Consider the following 19713-nt stretch of genomic DNA (forward strand, 5'->3'; position numbering starts at 1 on the left):
CTTACCAAGGCTGTCATATCGTTGTTGTGGGGGTTTTTGGCCCACCCACTCCTTTCCCCCTTCTGCCAACTCTCACCCTCTTCTCTGATGGGTGAAGATGCTCCAGGGGGTCTGGAGGTGGAGAAATGTGGCAAGGAGGAGATGGATCTACGCTTCCAGATCTAGGGAGTGAGCCAGTGGAACGTCTTGTGTGACTAAATGTTGGAGGTCCAGGCCCCATGACCCTGATTTTCAGAGGTGCTGAGGGTCCACAATTCTCTTTGAAGTCAAGGGGAATTGCTGATGCTCAGCACCTCTGAAAATCAAGCCCTATGAAAATTTGTTTCAGATGAGAGTGTTTCATTTTTCCTTTAGGCTTTTAGCAAGTGACATTACTGCAGCTTTTTGTTTAAGAAGCAAAATCTAAAAATGTACGGTGCATCGACACTCCAAAAACACCCTCAAGGCAGCGCATCTCAGAGCCCGAATCAACTGACTCAAGCGTAGACCACTCATGCTATGGAGCTAAAAGTAACAGTGTAGCTGTACCCACTCAGGCTGAAGCTGAGGCACTGACAGATGTAAACAGTGGGTGCCCTAACCACCAGCCTTAGGCAGGAGATAAGTGCCCAGTGCCTAGCAGGAGGCAGCAATGCACATGCTCAGCATATGTTTATACTGTGGCTGGGAGTGTGCTTCCCAGTTCAGCTAGGCAGACAGCCCTAGCTCTGTTTGAGTAGTATGCTAAAAATAGCAGGGAAGCTGGGGTAGCACAGGCTAGCCACCCGACTATGTACCCCGGGGTTCCAGGTGGCTTTGTACTCGGCCAGCTAGCCCAAGCTGCTACCTGGGCTATCCCCAGCTACACTGCTACTTTTAGCTCGAGCAGAGCTAGCTTTTGTCTGTCTCCCCAAGCTGGGAACTGCACTTCCACATGCAGTGTTCACAGGTGTACCCTAAGAACCAGAAACATAGGCATCAAAGAAACATTTACCCTGAAAACTTTGGTGCCAAGTGAGTTTAGGCACCCACAGGATTCAGAAGTTTTGTGGATCGCATTGGAGCCTAAAACTGGAAATCTGGTGCCTGAACAGAAGAGTTAGGTGCCTAAATCTTATGTTTTAAGTGCCTAAGTACCTTTGTGGATCAGAGCCATAAACGTTCTTGCAGATGCTGTAAGAGAAGGGAGGAAGTCATGTGGGGCTTAGTGCTGCTGGGCAAGAAAGAGTGGAGGCAGCACGATCTAAAATGAATAGCACACCAACCTGATAATCAGGAGATCTGAGTGGTTCTGTCACGGACATGCAGTGTGGTCATGGGCAACACCTTTTGCCTCAGTTTCCCTGGCTGTGCAGCATGTCCATCCACACTTTATTAATTGCAGGATTGGGGCCTGGGACGGTAAGATCTTTGGGGAAGGTGCTGTCTCTTACAGTGCATTTCACAGTGCCTCGTAGAACGGGACCTCCTGGCACAACTTCAGTACAAATCATTTATAACAACAGTAACCGGGGAGTGGGCTGGACCAAACAGGGAGCTGTTTCACCTCTGATTGCAGTGATATTCGGTGCCATCTCAATGAACAGATCCCAGCATATAATCAAAAACAGTAAGAAACACAAAACAAGAACTCTTTTATTTTTACAATTACCCTGTGGCTAAGACTGGGACCACACCTTATCACGTATGTATTGCCAGAGAACTACCCCAGATTCCCCATTAAGTTTGCTCCTGAATAAGTGGTAAGAGTGTTTCTCTGTTGTTAGTTTGGTTTGAGCTCCTACAAAAACATGAGACTATGCAGCACTTATGTCCCATAAATAGGAAAATTAAGCACTGAAAAGGGCAGTTGAATTAAAGTAGGTTAATGGGGGAGGTGGAGTTCCCAGCCTAGGGCATTTCCTATGTGTAGGCTAGTAGGGCACAGCCAGCTGTGGGAAATTTATTAATCCCCCTTGCTAGTGCAGGAGAGAGGTTTATCCCACTGGGAGGTGAATGTAGTTGTGAGAAGATGGATCTCTGAAGGGGATTGGTGCTGAGGTGAGGTCTTGTCTCTCCCTCTGGGATTTGTTTAAAGCAATCCTTTGCTTTGGCTGAAGGAAAAACCTTTTGTTGTTGTTGCAATTGGCTGTTAAAGGAGCAGGGCATATCCATTACGTTTAGTTTTCTGCTGTAGCATGAGGCATGCCCCAATGAGCTGTGTGGAATCCTTTCCTGTCCCAGCTGGCCTGTAACAGAATATGTCTTTCTCCTTCTGCTTTTAAAGCCCATCACAAACGTGAATGCTTCATTTGTTGCAATCTGGTGTATCATTTACATGTATGGGACATAGGATGGTCAATCCTCCAGGATTGTCTTGGAGTGTCCAGGAATTAAAGATTCATCTTTAATTAAAGATAATGTCATGTGATGAAACCTCCAGGAATTCATCCAACCGAAGTTGGCAATCCTAATGGGACAGACAGCTAATTAGAGCTGGTCAAGAACTTTCCATTGTTTGAAAATTAGGTGAAATTATTTTTGCATTTTTTGTGAAAAGTTGTTGCTATTTTTGACCATCATTATACAATATAAACCTTTTTAAAAATTTTAATGATTTTTTTTCAGTTTCCCCCACTTTTTGACCATCCCTGCTTATACTATCATCTAACTATATTTCCTGAAGTCTTTAAATCCCAGTTGTATTCTGTTGCTTCAATAGCACTATATATGAGGCTGAGGTTGGCCCCAATCCTGCAATTTACTGCACCAAGAGAAATTAATTGTAGGATTGGGGCCATAAAACTCTTCCTCCAGGTGGATGGGAGAGGAGCATGGGAATAACAAAAAACAGATTTCAGTCTTATCCAGGGCCAAAGCCCCTCCATCTCAGCAAAATATACTTCAAAATGATGTAGGATTTTAAATATACATTACTTTCTACATATCCAGGGTATGCCCCCTTTGGCTGAAAGGATTGAGACTGCAGGCTCAGGACAGCACAGGGCACAAACTTGAGGGTGGTTTGTGTCTAAATGAGGGCCTCAGGTGACCTCAAGGCAAAAAAAAAAAAAAAGAAGTAAAGCACGTACAATATTGCTGTACAACAGGCCATATTACACAGTAATGTTGAATTTCATACTGATTAAAGGTGGATAACAGCTGATAGCTACATTTTTTAAGTCAATAAAGACTAACACAGTAAACCACTGTCAGTTGAATCATGGCTGGGTAGCGTAATTAAAGTCAGTAATAGCAATATGACACACCTCTGAGCAGAACGACTGGGGATTGAGTCCTGAAATTGGGTCTGTGTGTGCACATCCTTGCACCTGGGTGGGTCTGATTGCAGGACAGGGCCTAAAATGTTCTTCCAGTTCTTAAAGACAAATCAAGGTTTTGTTAAATTTCATCTTTCTCTCTCAAAATCCAGGCTAATGATAGACTGCACATAGTCAGGACACTGGCACTGAAATAAACACAGGATATCATTCAATTTACTTATCAATTTGTGTATTTTCTGTTCAAATTTGTAAGGCATGTGAAAAGATTATATAGAATATATATATATATGTATATTGGAAAATATAAAGCAGCAGTTAGTAACATTTGGTGAGTGATTGCTCAGCTATCAACCCCAATATTTAAGCTCTGTACTGCAAAACAGGTTAAGTGTCTGTTTTTTCTAAAGAAAATAAAAAAAAATTTCAATATTTAACACTTTAAAAATAACTGTGATACAAGATGTGCATCAGAACTAAGTATTTTTATAATTAAACAGTGCAGACAAAGTATACCTGAAATATACAATCAAGTACAAATTGTAAGAAAAGTAGATGTCTGCTTGATACGGAATAGGTTGTCTATTCTAAAATAGAGGGGGGTTTCTTACTTAGATATTATATTAGACACTTAGATATGAAATAGATCAATCTAGTATGCATAGATCTACTGCATCTTTAGATACACATAATCCTATCAAAAATATATTGTGCAAAAGCATCAGAGACTGACTCCCTGGTGACTGTAGGGATAACGCAGCTTTGGTAGCTGGGCTGGAGCTCTTGCTCCCAGGCAAGTGCAGGGGCTGTGGTTTGCACAGGTTGTGCTTCTGAGGGCTGTACCAGCAGAAAGCAGCCTCTGTGGCTATAGCCCATTCATGTTCCATGGACTTCTGATGGTACGTTCCCTGTTCCAAGGGAATGGGGTATTCTCACTGGTTCTGGTTGTACAGCACATTCCGCAGTTCAGTCAGGAACAAGGAAAGGGCTACCTCCTAAATAGCCCTCCTGCCCCCATATTCATTGCTTTCCAATACCAAGTAGAAGTCGAGGAGGGGGCCTCAGTTCAGTAATCTGGGGCAGAGAGGTTTTCCATTTCCTCTCCCAGTGCAGGGGGCAGGACCCCTCTCTTTTCACTTATACCAAGTAACTTTATTGCATAGTCCACAGGTCAGCTGCAATATTTGTTCCTCTCCTCTAGGGCTGGAGGAAGTCCCATGGGTTGTGCAGATCTTAGAGAGACGAGGGCTAGACATATACAGAATAGGGACTTGTGCAGTGTGAAGCAGGGCTTTTGTTGAGCTGATCCACAGCTCCCGGGAATATAGAGTTGTTGTTTTTGAAAGAGGGAGTTGGTTACACATCATACCTGATCTTTCTTCTGGATAAACCAGCCTGCTGTGCAGCCAACAGCAATTGTGCGGTCTTCCCAGATTTATGCAGCCCAGAAGGTCACAGATACTTTTGGTTAGCTATATCTTGAGAGAAAAATGTTCCTCTGCCTCTCAGACAGATCTCTAAGTCAACTGTCAGTTTTGACAGGAGTGCTGAAATAAACTGAGAAATTAGGGGCAGTAATAATCACACTAAATGTGTAAGAAGCAGGGAATTTTAGTATCAAAATTCAATATTTTTACTAAGAGTAACCAGCCAAATTGTAATAATTGTGTGCCAAGCCCATTACCGTAATTTCAACGAATGTTTGAATTTTAATCTGAAACCTTTAACTCAGAATGTGTAATACGTGTGTGTGTGTGTGTGTACACACAAATAAGCAGACATACATACATATAATTTAAGGGTGAGCTTAATATAACGCAAGAAAAGAAAGAAGAATTGGCCAGTCACAGAACTTAAAATTATGCTGCATAATGTACTCTGTATTTATCTTGGTTTGTTCCCATCCAGCTCTCCGAAGAAATGTAGACTAGAGAGATCTTTTAATCCATCACTTCATTCTTTTTGCAACATCCAAATATGCAAACTCAATTTCTCGATCAGCAGGACAAGTATTTGTGAATTCATCTCTCGCATAAGCACTGTTCAAATATCTCCAGATCCCAGTCATTTCAGGTGGAAACTCAAAATTCCTATATTTTTTTGCCACAACCTTAAAAAAATAAAAAATAAAAGAGACTGCTAGAGGCATGAGCTGTGTAAACAAAGTGCACACAATGCTTGTAATCAATAGGTTTCTTCCATTCTTCTGTCTTAGCAATCCATTTTTGACGTTTTAAATTTTGAAAAAAGACAAAGAGGAGAAAGATATCAGATGTGGGGGAGGTGGGCTGGTTAGTTAGAGAGGGACTGTCAAGTAGTTTAAGCTCAAAATGTAGGTTTTGGGATGAAAAGATTTTACAAAACCAAATAACTGAGAGTTTCAATGCTACTTAAGGACTTCAGTTGCCCATTTCCCATACATTTCTACCTGCATACCCAAATTCCATAGGTGGATTTGAAAAGCCCACCGAATATGAAGGGAAATCTTTTAATAGATGTTTGGTTGATATTTTAAAGCAAACATCTTATTTGGAACATACACAACTTGTGACACATTCCAGTTTTAATTAATACTTACTTCACATACTGAAACGTGAGATAAAAGATATTAGGGGAATATACCCTAGCAGAGGTGATCTAAAAACCAAAATGGAAGCCAAATTTTGAATAAAACATGCACTTGCGTACTCACAAATGACGTGTCAACTGTACCTTCTCCCTTACTGAAAAACTTTGCCCAGTCAGGTAAAAGCGCAACTCCTGCACCTCTGGGTCCTGCTAACTGACATAGCAGTCAACCTGCATGGTCTTAGGCACTGACAGAAAAGAGCACTACAGAGAGAGTTCATTGCCTGTGAGAAGTACCGAAAAACTCACATGTCAAATTTCAGCCCCAAATTTATGAGGGAATAATGAAAGAGTGAAAAATGTTCTGAATCAGTCCATATATGGCAATTGGGTGGGTACAGTCCCCCTGAGGGAAGCGAGCTGACTTAGGAAGGCATGTAAGGCTAAAATGTCATTATGTGTGTGAGAGTTTGGGGAATCTGTCTGTTTTATGGATTTCATTTTGTTTTATGAAGGGGTGCGTAAGCGATTGGGGAGACTTGAAGGATCAGCAATGGTTCTGGGCCTAGGGCCATTGGACCTCAGGGTTCCACAGCCCAAGAAGAGATACTAGGCACATACTCTGTACCCTAGGAGAGGCTGGATGCTGCTCCGGCCAAGTAGACTAGGAAGCAGTTGGGATCCAGCAGTGGAGTCCAATAAAGCAGCCCGGGCCTGAATGCACAAAAGGCATTAATCAGGGATGAGGGCAGAGGAGGACCTCCCTCATAACTTTTAGCCCAATGGTTAGGATACTCATTTGGGATAAGGGAGACCCCTCACCTCAGGGGGAAAAGTGATTTGAACAGGGATCTGCTACCTCTCAGGAGAGTGCTCTAACCATTGGGCTATGAAATATTGTGATGTAGGGTGTCCCTCAAACTCGCCTACTGAAGCTGTTGCATAGTGGATAAATAATGAAACTCTCACTGGACCGGGGGTGCAGATCCTAGGTCTCCCACATCCTCAGTAAGTCTGCTAACCACCAGGCTATGCTCATGCTCATGCTTGTACTCTCGAGTGAGCGAGAGAGCATATGTACTTTTTCAGGTCCCACAGGTGAGTTAAACAACCAAACACATGTCTTCCCCTGGTTTATGAATCACTCTGGGGCATAGGCAGAAACTAGGCATCCAGATGCCCACAGGGAGGCAACAGCGTGCATGCTTAGAGACAGAAACATAGATTTATAGATATTAAGGTCAGAAGGGACCATTATGATCATCTAGTCTGACCTCCTGCACAATGCAGGCCACAGAATCTCACCCACCCACTTCTGCAATAAACCTCTCACCTATGTCTGAGCTATTGAAGTCCTCAAATTATGGTTTAAAAACTTCAAGGTGCAGAGAATCCTCCAGCAAGTGACCTGTGCCCCATGCTACAGAGGAAGGTGAAAAACCCCCAGGGCCTCTTCCAATCTGCCCTGGAGGAAAATTCCTTCCTGACCCCAAATATGGCGATCAGCTGAACCCTGAGCATATGGGCAAGATTCACCAACCAGATACCCAGGAAAGAATTCTCTGTAGTAACTCAGCTCTCACCCCATCTAACATCCCATCACAGGCCATTGGGCCTATTTACCATGAAACATAGGTGCCTAAGGAACTTTTACCGCAAAAATCTAGGCGTCAAGCAAGTTTAGGCACTTACAGGGTTTCAGCGTGACTTTTATGATGACACAGTGGTCCCGAAACTGGAACTAAGACACACAAAATAAGGACTTAGGCTCCTAACTCCTTTTGTGCATCCAGGCCCTTGTGTCCAACCACAAGGAGAATCTCAGAGATGGTCATAACAATGTGACTGTAGCCAAGGCAGTAATGCTATCTTGGAATCCATAAGCCTCCACAGCTGCCTAATGTGAGAGGCTGCAGAGCGTCTATCTGCCAGCAGCAGTACTCTTAGCTAAATTATTTATTTTTAGCTAGGCCATCTAACAAGTGTGGAATCCAGACATTAGGAATTACATTGTCAGATAAAAAATGGAACTAGGTCATTATGCTGTTGTTTGGGTGTCCCCAAAGGATGTTAGACATGCTAGGCTAAATTTTACTCTGACTCCATTCTCACCCTGGGTTGAGATAGCATTTGTGAGTCTGTTTCAGTAAAGATGTGTCAATTTTTGTGTCATTTTTAAATGCACTTGTGCATCAGTGTTGCCAGTCTTTGCACATCATGAAAGAGAAAATCCAAACCTTAATGATGTGGAGCTTGGGTAAGAGGTTGCAGTCTGCTAAGGTGAGCTCATCTCCATCCAGGAATTTTCTGCTGGAAACAGTGATGTCTTCAGTGCTATAGGCATCAATTTCATCAGGCAAGGGGGTATTTAAATAGTTATCCAGCCTCCTTAGAGCCTTAAGTAAGGATTTTTCCAAATCTACATTCAGAAAAATAGACATTAGAGAAAAGTGAACTGAGTTCTCTCTAAAAGTAGAAGAATCCCAGGAGATCAGATATTTCCAAACACTAAGCCCACTCACACTGAGGTTCTCCCATGCCAACCCCAGTGCATAGGAAAAACTCTGTCATATTCCAAAAGCTGCCCCTTGTCCTAATTCAAATCCCTCCTGAGAACTACCTGTGCTATGATGGTTATAAAACATTTCCATCTGACATCAGTTAGCTGTGATTTCTGTTTTTTTTCTAATCTGTTCAGTTTATTATTACCCCATTCTCTGAAACCATCCATACTGTTTATCTGTTTCCGCCATCAATTGAATCCTATCCGAAATGTAGGCCTAGTCCAGACCATAAAAGGTTTGCCAGTATAGCTATACTGGTATAGTCAATAGTCACACTGACAAACCATCCTACTGTAGATGCAGCTCCTGTTGGCATGACAGAAGAGTGTTTTTGCTGGTATAGTTCACACTGGTCCTCAAGCAAAATAAGCTGTGTCAATAAAAGCACTTTTATGCTGGTTTAACTGTATCTACACTAGGGATTTTGCTGGGATAGAAATGTCATTAAAAATCACCTCCCCCATAACCAGTAATACTCTAGAGGCAAATGTTTTAAGTGTGTACCTGTCCATAGAGCTCTCTGGGATATAATGTTTGTTAAGTATAGCTGCCGTATCTTTACCATCTCTGTCACAATGGGGCTCTGATCCTTTACTGGGCTTGCTAAATGCTAATGTAATAAGGGAATAACAAAAGTGCTAGTGAGGTCAATTGGTACAGAATTGCCAAAATCAGGTTTGGTGTAGCTAAACTTAATGGATTTACATTAAAGATTAATTCAGTTCTGTGATTCCTGCTGATGTTTATTTACCTTTACCCCCATTTAAAAAGGTGTATTTATAAAAAAACAAACAAACAAACAAACAACCCCAACACACCCTTCAAACCCCCTGAAACATACTTTAACATAAAAGTACATCACTTCAAAGGATTAGATTAGTGCAATTTAAAAAACAAAGTTTGCCCTTTTCTTTCTTAGAGTGGTGGATGGGGGTGGAGAATGTCTGTCTGCAAATCAAACAAAAACTGTTCTCTTTTTTCTTTCTTTAGAAGAATGGTAAAACCAATTGAGTTGAAATGGTTTACAAAATATCCTTCTTGACACGTTTATGCCAAATTTCAGCATTAAGGGTAGGGCTGATTGAGAATATTCAATCAAAACAGTTTTTGACAGAAAATTGGGTTTGCAACTAACAATTTTTTTTTGTGAAAAGTGTTTTCTTTCTGTGAAAAAGTTTGTTTTTTCATCGAAAAACCAAACACCTGAAAATCTAAATATTTCAGCCAAAACCAAAGATTTTGATTTGGAAATGCTGCCATGGTGCCTCATGAGAGCTGTAATTTAGGGTATGTCTACACTGCAATTAAAAACCCATGGCTGACCCATGCCAGCTGACTCAGGTTTGTGGGACTGGGGCTAATGGGCTGTTTAATTGCTGTGTGCATGTTTGGGCTTGGGCTGCAGCTCTCAGACCCTTCAGCTCGGGCCCAAATGTCTACATCACAATTAAACAGCTCCTTCGCCTGAGCCCCACGAGCCCAAATCAGCTGGCATGGACCAGTAATGGCATGGGTTTTTAATTGTAGTGCCGACATACCTTTAGTTGACTCATGTCTCCATTCTCCTCTATGAACCGGGCTACCCAGGCAGACTACATCTCCAATAACAGAATATGGGCAAGAGTTCCCCTTAATTCCCTTCTCTCTCCCAGAGGGAAGACCACAGTGCATCAAGGGAAATGTAGTATGACCAGGGAGCCCAGTCTCTAGAGGAGCAAGGGGTCATGAAGCACCTGAAATACAAATCTTATGAAGCACTAGGGCAGCATTTCCAAAAACTGTACTCTTTCAGTTTTTGGCCCAATTATTTTGGTATTTGAATTTTTGCTAAAGATCACAATTTTCCTGTCGGGGGGGAAAAAAATACTTTTCAACCAGCTCTAAAGAAGGGTGAAAATTCCCTAAGTGCAGACAGACAGGTACAAGTACAAAGCATTCCACACCACTCAAGCCCCCATGTCAGCATACTGGGACATTAAGGATAGAGATGGTTATACTGGAAGGTGTTAATGGCTGACATCAAGTGGATCTTTGACCCACAGACATTTACAGGCCTAGATAAAGCTAATGGGGTATGCTAAGCACCTTTATTTCAGGCAGAGCAACTAAGCCCCTTTATGCAGTTATACAGCTGAAAACAGAAGCCACAGTTCAAGGCAATGGGACACATGGTAAGGCCTGATCAGAAGCTAAGACTTGTGCTTTTAAGGGTTCTATGATTTCAAATGCAGGGTCTTGGGGATTGGCTGTAGCTGTGTGTATGTCAGAGGCAGAAATGCCTGGAGAAAGCTAGGGGACAGTGAGAAAAGCAGTTGTGAGCATGGCCCTGAAAAGGAGCAAAAACAGAACCCTTTGGGGCACATAACTGACTAGAGAGACAGACTTGGAAACTGTGAGCAAGGAAACTGCCTGATGTTGGTTGTTTCTATTGTGTTCGAGGAAACAGGACTCTGTACATTCTTTGTAAATAAACAGAATTGCACCAAAGAAATGCCTGCTTTGTATCACCCATTTTTCCTCCTAACAGAAACAATCCAGCAAGGCCCTGAATATTGGAGAACAGCTCAGAGCAACAGAGAGATGGTAGCGGGCACCTTCACACTGTGTGTGCCCTGGATAATGGGTGGTGGGCTCCTCACCACCTGGCAGAAGAAGGGAGGTGTTGAAGGAAGGTTCAGCCACTGGACCCTTGCTTATACGAATGCAGTAGCTGGATAAACAGGAGCTATGAATTATGGATGTGGCAGTGTAGCCCCTCAGCAATGCTGGTAGGCTGAAAAAGGTGAATTCCAACCCTTGCTTGGTTTCCTACTTAAAGCTTATTGATTTCAGTTTTGTGAAGGGAGAGGGGAGGGGATTTCACCCACAGTGAATGTAGATGGCTGGTCCAGAGAGTGAGGAATTTCTGTCAAATTCTCATCTATCTCTAGGCCAGGAAACATGATGACCATTTGTAGAATTATGTATCATAATTCCATAATCTTGGGAAAAAAATTAATTATTTGATTTAAAAAACTGCACTGGAATGAAAATTCCCACATTTTGGAGCTAGTCAAATTGTTTCAGAGAAATCCTAGAAAAGTCATTACTACACAAAAAGTACTATTCCAAATTAATTCTCTTAGCTATTTCAATTTCACTGTCAAAAAAATTAGACTATATTATACTTATATATAACAAGGAGTCCGGTGGCATCTTAAAGACTAACAGATTTATTTGAGCATAAGCTTTCGTGGGTAAAACCCCACTTCTTCAGATGCATGGAATGAAAATTACAGATGCAGACATAAATATACTGGTACACGAAGAGAAGAGCACTCTTACAGCAGGATTATCTGGCTATTTGGACTCTCTCCTCAGACCCTCTGCTTGAGACACCACCGACTTTCTGAGGAAACTACAATGCATTGGTGATCTTCCTGAAAACACCATCCTGGCCACCATGGATGTAGAAGCTCTTTATACCAATATTCCACATGAGGATGGAGTACAAGCTGTCAGGAACAGTATCCCTGATGAGGCCATGGCACACCTGGTGGATGAGCTTTGTGACTTTGTCCTCACCCACAACCATTTCAGATTTGGGGATGACTTACACCTTCAAGTCAGTGGCACTGCTATGGGTACCCGCATGGCTCCAGTATGCCAACATTTTTATGGCTGACTTAGAACAACGCTTCCTCAGCTCTCATCCCCTAGTGCTCCTCCTCTATTTGCGCTACATTGATGACATCTTCATCATATGGATGCACAGGAAGGAGGCCCTTGAAGAATTCCATCTGGATTTCAACAGTTTTCACCCCACCATCCACCTTAGCCTGGACCAGTCCACACAAGAGATCCACTTCCTGGACACTACAGTGCAAATAAGTGATGGTCACATAAACACCACCCTATACCGGAAACCTACTGACCGCTATACTTACCTACATGCCTCCAGCTCCCATCCAGGACACATCACACGATCCATTGTCTACAGCCAAGCCCTAAGATACAACCGATTTGCTCCAATCCCTCAGCCAGAGACAAACACCTACAAGGTCTTTATCAAGCATTCTTAAAACTACAATACCCACCTGGGGAAGTGAGGAAACAGATTGATAGAGCAAGACGGGTACCCAGAAATCGCCTACTACAAAACAGGCCTAACAAGGAAAATAACAGAACACCACTGGCCATCACGTACAGCCCCCAGCTAAAACCTCTGCAGCACATTATCCACGATCTACAACCTATCCTGGAAAACGATCCCTCACTCTCCCAGATCTTGGGAGACAGGCCAGTCCTTGCTTACAGACAGGCCCCTAACCTGAAGCAAATACTCACCAGCAACTACACACCACACCACAGAAACACTAACCCAGGAACCAATCTCTGTAACAAACCTCGTTGCCTACTCTGTCCCCATATCTACTCTGGCGACACCATCAGAGGACCAAACCACATCAGCCACACCATCAGAGGCTCATTCACCTGGAAGTCTACTAATGTTATATATGCCATCATGTGCCAGCAATGCCCCTCTGCCATGTACATTGGCCAAACCGGACAGTCCCTACGTAAAAGAATAAATGGACACAAATCGGACATCAGGAATGGTAACATACAAAAGCCAATAGGAGAACACTTCAATCTTTCTGGACATTCTATAACAGATTTGAAAGTAGCTATACTTGAACAAAAAAACTTCAGAAACAGACTTCAAAGAGAAACAGCAGAACTAAAATTCATTTGCAAATTTAACACCATGAATTTGGGCTTGAATAGGGACTGGGAGTGGCTGGCTCATTACAAAAGCAGCTTTGCCTCTCCTGGAATTGACACTTCCTCATCTATTATTGAGAGTGGACTATATCCACCCTGATTGAATTGGCCCTGTCAACACTGGCTCTCCACTTGTGAGGTAACTCCCTTCTCTTCATGTGCCAGTATATTTATGTCTGCATCTGTAACTTTCACTCCATGCATCTGAAGAAGTGGGGTTTTTACCCACAAAAGCTTATGCTCAAATAAATCTGTTAGTCTTTAAGGTGCCACTGGACTCCTTGTTGTTTTTGTGGATACAGACTAACACGGCTACCCCCTGATACTTGATACTTATATATACTTACTTAGTATGTTCATTTCATTAAATTTATACCCCTTCTTTTAAAGTTGAAGAAAAAAGCATTTGCTTTTTTGTATTCCATTCATAGGTCTGATCCTGCAAATTCTTAGGCACATGCCTAGCTTTTTGGACATGTGTAGTTTTATTTAAGTCAGTGGAACTACTCACCTTCAGCAAGTTAAGCATTTGCACGATCAGGGCCTTAAATACTATTCAGCCAAGCCATTGCGGTATGGTGAAGTTTGTTGACAAAAACAACAAGCTACTAATTCTTCCTTTCACCATAGTGCATATGTGTTGGCCTTTCTCTTGAACAGATTACCCTCCTCAGGATCTGCAGCTTTCCAAAGCTTTCATGTCCTGGAAAGCCATAGATAGCTTTTGCTTAGAATGAGTCCTTAGTGCAAATACAGATAGGTTTTGTTACTCTACATTGAAAGTTCGTGCAAAACTTTATGCTGTAATTATGTAACTTCAACTCATTCAAGTTATCAACGATAATGATGTAGAGATTGCAGGTTCTTACTTTCATTAGCATCTTTTCTTGTGTTCTTTATGAAAGCAGAGAATTTTGCAAACACATCATTTCCTGCAGAATTAGATTCGGGGTGCTTTGGCCCAAGTTTGGGGTACCTGAGGAATTAAAAATACAAGGATGTCATATAACTAGCAGGTTCTTTTCTGACATTCAGCTACTCCTGTATTATATGAACAGCAGTTTATTCCACCCCATTGCGAACAAAGTATGGCTAGATATTTTTCATAGGAAACATTCCTAAAATGGAAACCACTTAGACCATACAAAATATATACTGTGTCAAATGTTTTTCAATTACTCCTAGTATCCAGAAGTTTAATTCTATTTCTTGCCATAATTACTCATCACTTTCATCGTTTTACAACTTGAAGAAAATGAGGGAAATCTCAAAGCACAAATACAGAGAAATAGTAGGTTACTATAATGGTATGGAGGTCCTTGCATGAGCCCTCTGCACTAGAGTGAATTTTACTCTTTGAGAATTACTGTAGTGACATCATCAGCATTCCCAACTTCAAGAGATCAAAAATGGTGAGTCAGACCCTCAAAAATCATGAGATTTTTATTTTTTTTAAAGATAATATTGTGGTGTTTTAGGTCAGAATCTTGATTTTTGAACTCCCCCTTGCTCTTTGCAAGGGTATGTGCATGTGACAATTAGTATTGCTCACTCTCCCACATGTACTGGAGATGGTGATTTTGGCCCCTGCTGCAGAAGCTCTCACCTCCACATCTGTCCATCTCCTGCCCAACAATTAATCCTGTCACCCAATCTTCCATCAGTTCTGTCCCCACCCAACCCCCCTCAATTCAGCCCCCCTCAGTTCAGTCCCCCAATCCCCATCATCAGCCCATCAGTTCAGTCCTCATTGACCCCCACTACACTCAGTTCGCTCTCCCAGCATTTACCACATCTGCTCAGAACCTACCATCAATACACCCACACACACAATCAGCGCTCCCCCTACACACACACACACTCCAACCCCCCTGCAGCCTCCAGGCAGTATTTCAGCCCTACCAGCCTTACCTCTGCTCCTCTTAAGGTTCTTCTCCTTCCCCATGCCTAAGGTGGGCTGCAGTGGGGTCCCCTCTCCTATTTCCCAATCTGGCAGCAGGAGCCAGGCTTAATTTTACTTACAAATTGCATCTCTCACTATCAATTCGCGAGAGTTGGCATGTCTGCATCATTGCGGGATATAATCAGTTGATTAGTGCCATAAAGGACAGCTCCTATTGACTTAAATCGGCACTGGAGTCTTTTAATTGATTTCAATAGGTGTTGGCTCAGACCCTTTATTAACTCTAGGGAGTTGCTATTTTTGCCATCTCTTTGAAAAGGAAATTTTGATACTGAAATTGCAGACAGTTATTGCACGTTACACAAAGCAAATTAGTAGTTAATCTCCATTGCATGGATGATAAAACTTAATAATTTCTGATGACTTGCCCTTAACTAACAGCACATGCAGAGAGCCAGATCCTTGGTCAATGGACCTGTGCTAATTAACACCAACTGAGGATTTGGCCCAGAGGAAATACTGCTGGAAGAGCAAATTTAAATAGAGATTTTTTTAACACTGAAAATGTTTCTTTAATTTACAATAATTGTATCAAAACCTGTGAGGTGCTGAACACTGTCAATTCCCATTTACTTCAGTCATTCGGAGTCTAGCAATCAGCATCTAACACTCACGAGCTCACAGGAACAACACCATTATGCTAGGTCTCACTACTGCTTCCATCGGAGTCAACCGCAACGCTCATTGAGTTCAATTGGAGCAGAATCAGTATTTCTAAATCTAATATATTTCATACATATTTTTTAAGGCAAGAAAGTAACCAAGGACTTGATCCTGCTGTCACTGAAACCAGTGGGAATTTTGTCAGGGAGTGCAGTGAAGGCACTTTGAAGGACTAAAAGCAAAACATGACACGCAAGAGCACAGTACCTTGGTGGTGTTAATTTTTCCTCTAGGAACTCCTCGATTTTATTGACATCAGTTTTCACTTCACCATCAAAAGTCATAAAGGGAGGGTTTGTTCCTGGGGCTAGATTCTGTAAGTCTGCAGGTTTTCTAAAAGGGTACAAACACCTTGGGTAAGTAGCTATGTGAGAGACATGCAGTAGTAGTAGTAGTAGTAATCTGTTCCACTTTTGCAATAGTATACTGGTATTATTTAAAGCAAATAAAATAGTTTAAATTATCCTTGCAATTACTGAGTAGCCTTGGACAAATCACTTCCCCTTTTCTATCTCAGCTTACCTCTCTGTAAAGGTAAGACATAATCTCCTGCCTCATAGAGATGTTGTGAGCATTCATTAGTATTAATTAATTAATATCTGTTCCATGCATTGACCACATAGAACCTGAGTCTCCTCTCACTTACACCTATTTTACACCATGTTAACCCCATCAATTTCAGTGGAATTATTACTGTTTTACATCAGTTTAAATCAGATAATAATCAGGCCTATAAAGAGCTATGAAAATACCAATTAGCTGTATAAATAAGGTCTGTCAGTTTGCATGTGTATTTCAAAGTTACCACAAGCAATACATTCTTTAAAAGAATCATTTTGGTAATTTTCTTCTGAAAATGAAAATATATACTGTAATCTTACCTTTTCAAGTCTACAGTTGTTACATTAAATATAACACCTTTTAGCCACAGAATCATAAAGAGACGCTGAGAAAATGGGCAATTTCCAATGCTTTCCCCATCACTACCAGCCTACAATGAAAAACAATAAAATATGCTTTTAGCAAAACTATTTTTATAATGGCAAAGTCAGTCAGCTGTCTGCTGTTTAAAGGATATGGACAAAATCGAGATCTGGTGAAAGCAGGTGCAACTCACTGTAATCATTTATAATGAAATAGTTTTATACAATGTTTCTTTATATACTCCTCCAAACACTTGTAATGTCTCCTTAGAAATGGATGTTCTAAAATGGTTTGTTTAGTGTATAACTAATGTTTTTATAAACTAGTGAACAAAATTCAAATCATAGCATTACTTGAAAAGAAAGATTCCATATTAACATAAATCTCTCTAAATAATTATATGTATTCTTAATATGTTTATACCAGTTATGACTTCTGGAAACACCAGTCCGAAAAGATGTAGCAAAATATATTACGTCATAAATTGAGATGTAGTGCCAAGAGCAGTTAGGAGGCTAAATCAGATAAATCTCTTGTGCGTCCTGTGCTTGCAATGCTCATCACAACAGTCAGAGTAGTGCAGGCACCATGCTTCTGTCAGAGACGGTGGACAGCGAGAAGGGTCGTGCAGGTCCATGGGATTTTTCTTTTTTTAAAACGGCATGAAAATTGTGGGATAGAAATGACAGTATCGGAGGGAGAAAGTTGCATGCTGCGAAGTTGACCATTTGTTCCCAGTCAGCTCTGTGTGATCTGTTTCTGCCTCACCATGCGTTGCAAAGACTTCCCAAAGATAGAGTACTGGATGGTGGCGAGTTGCGGTGCACTGCACTGTGAATCAACACAAGCGCTCCTGGTGAGTATGAGCAGTGCCGATGAAAGAAGCAAAGTATGTAGGTGCACAAGCAATATACTAACTGTGGTGGCTTTATTCCAATGTAATTTGTGGTGGCAAAAGTTTGTAGTGTAGTTATGCCCTCTGTCTTTCCTTATACCCGTGTACCCCTTTCAGGAGTCTGATTTGTCTTGTGCGTCCTCAAGTTTCACTTCACTTAAAAACTACTTGCTTTCAACAATCAGACATAAAAATACAAAAGTGTCACAGCCCACTATTATTGAAAACCTGTTTACTTTCTCATTTTACCATATACTGTACTTATAAAATAAATCAATTGGAATATATTGTACTTACATTTCAGAGTATATAAACAAGTTATTGTCTGCATGAAATTCTAGTTTGTACAGACTTTGCTAGTGCTTTTTATGTAACCTGTTGTAAAACTAGGCAAATATCTAGATGAGCTGATGTACCCCCTAGAAGACCTCTCCGTACCCCCAGGGTTACACGTACCCCTGGTTAAGAACCACTGCTTTATACAGCTTTGGCCTTTGATCTTCAGATTCAGGAAACAAATAATCTTCAGGGCTGAGCTTCAAAAGGCTAGTTTTTTGCATAACTAGAGCAGGTTACATTTGTATTTACCTCCCGCTAGAGATTCCCTCTTAACTCTGTCATTCTTGTCTGGCCCACTGTTCAGTATAGTTCTTTGAAGCTTATAACACTTTCCAAGGTTTACACTGGACACATCTCCTCCCTAGAAAAGTTATGTACAATCTCACAATAATACATAAACTTTGCATTTTTAATACAATAGACTCCATGCCTGTCACATGAGGGTTTTACAAAAACAAGATAGGAGTTACTGGCACACCTAACTTCTTGACTTCATTATGCTCCATTGCTAGCATGCATCAACAGTAATAAAGGCTATGATTATCAAGCTGATAAACACCACCATAATATCACAGAGAATTTTGTTTGGAAGCATTAGTTAAATCAGATATAAATATTGTAGTACAAAGTTATACATCAGCCCAAGTTCTTGTTTTCAAGTTCTGACTGAAGAAGGGTGCTATTGTATAACAGAGCTGGGGACGCCTATCTGCCCACCCAGGCTGCTTTTAATTTCACCAGCTCAAGTGAGCAGTCTGCCATGACTTACCAAAGTAAGGACAAAACACAGGCGTCAGCTTCCTCATTTCCCCAGGGGTGCTTGACCCCTCTCTGAATCCCAGGCCCTACCTCCACTTCACCCCTTCCCCCAAGGCCGCACCTTGCCTTGCCTCTTCCCACCCCCGCTCTGCCTCTTTCCACCCCATTCCATCCCCTCCCCTGAGTGCCCTGCCCTCACTCCTTCCCCTCCCCACCTCGCCTCCTGCATGCCACTGAACAGCTGATCCGTCATGGGCAGGAGGTGCTGGGAGGGAGAGGGAAGAGCTGTTTGGCAGGGCTACCGGTAGGTGGAGCACCCATGGAGTCGGCGCCTAAGGGACAAAACACTATTTTCTATAAAAAACTGATGGGACCAGCCCTGAAAACAGGGATATGCCTGTCTTTAGGGACACATGTTTACCCTATTTATTTATAAAAAAAACCCAGATAGTACAGAGGGAGGTGTGAGAATGGTGAACAAGTCAGTTAATTTTTATTTTATTTGGGGATGGTGGGACACCACACCTGTCCCTGCTACTAAATAATGATCAATGGTGGCATTTCAAAATGAAATGAAAATGAAAATGGAATTCTAGAGTTTTACGAATAGTGCAGAAAAGTAAGGTACAAAGGCTTTTAAACTCATCAAAAGCAGATGTATATTTATGACAAAGGAATTTGATTTATACAGAATAAAAAATAATTAAAAATAATCTCAAATGATAGTAAATTGTTGCACCTTGAGGAAACAAGGGGCATCTCCCCTGAAAAGCAAAACATATATCCATTCTTTCCAAACAAACTGACATTCACACTGTGTTCACTAGGGCTTTGATAGCAAAAGAAATCCCCTTGTCAGGCTTACTGTTGCATTCAGAGAACTTTACAGATCGTTAAGTGATCAACAGTCACAATAGAATGAACTTCTTTTCATGATCCTGTACCAATTTCCCTTGACATAAAAGTTAGAAGCTTGGGTCCCTCTAACTTTTGCTACTGAAGCTGAGGGAACATAGACAGCCAGGCTGTCAATTT

The 19713-nt window shown here is 41.6% G+C and overlaps 1 protein-coding gene across 2 annotated transcripts in view; it reads right to left on the minus strand.

Annotated features, from left to right (window-relative positions):
* Nucleotides 1-730: 730 nt before the first annotated feature.
* CLIC6 (chloride intracellular channel 6) overlaps nucleotides 731-19713 on the minus strand; it is a 51286-nt gene continuing 32303 nt past the window's right edge. The window contains exons 2-9 of one of the 2 annotated variants that reach the window (XR_012161033.1): nucleotides 16643-16752; nucleotides 15969-16094; nucleotides 14005-14111; nucleotides 8045-8226; nucleotides 4609-5349; nucleotides 3228-3337; nucleotides 2896-3011; nucleotides 731-2428 (exon numbers count right to left, since the gene is read on the minus strand). Coding sequence is in view for 1 of the 2 variants with exons in the window: in XM_073361411.1 (XP_073217512.1) it covers nucleotides 5188-5349; nucleotides 8045-8226; nucleotides 14005-14111; nucleotides 15969-16094; nucleotides 16643-16752 (687 nt within the window). In the remaining variant the exon portion in view is untranslated. Of the gene's footprint in view, nucleotides 2429-2895; nucleotides 3012-3227; nucleotides 3338-3369; nucleotides 5350-8044; nucleotides 8227-14004; nucleotides 14112-15968; nucleotides 16095-16642; nucleotides 16753-19713 lie in introns of those variants that run through there. The other variant, XM_073361411.1, reaches the window with a different exon arrangement.

Source organism: Lepidochelys kempii, chromosome 1 (genome assembly GCF_965140265.1).
Source record: "Lepidochelys kempii isolate rLepKem1 chromosome 1, rLepKem1.hap2, whole genome shotgun sequence".
Classification (NCBI taxonomy): domain Eukaryota; kingdom Metazoa; phylum Chordata; order Testudines; family Cheloniidae; genus Lepidochelys; species Lepidochelys kempii.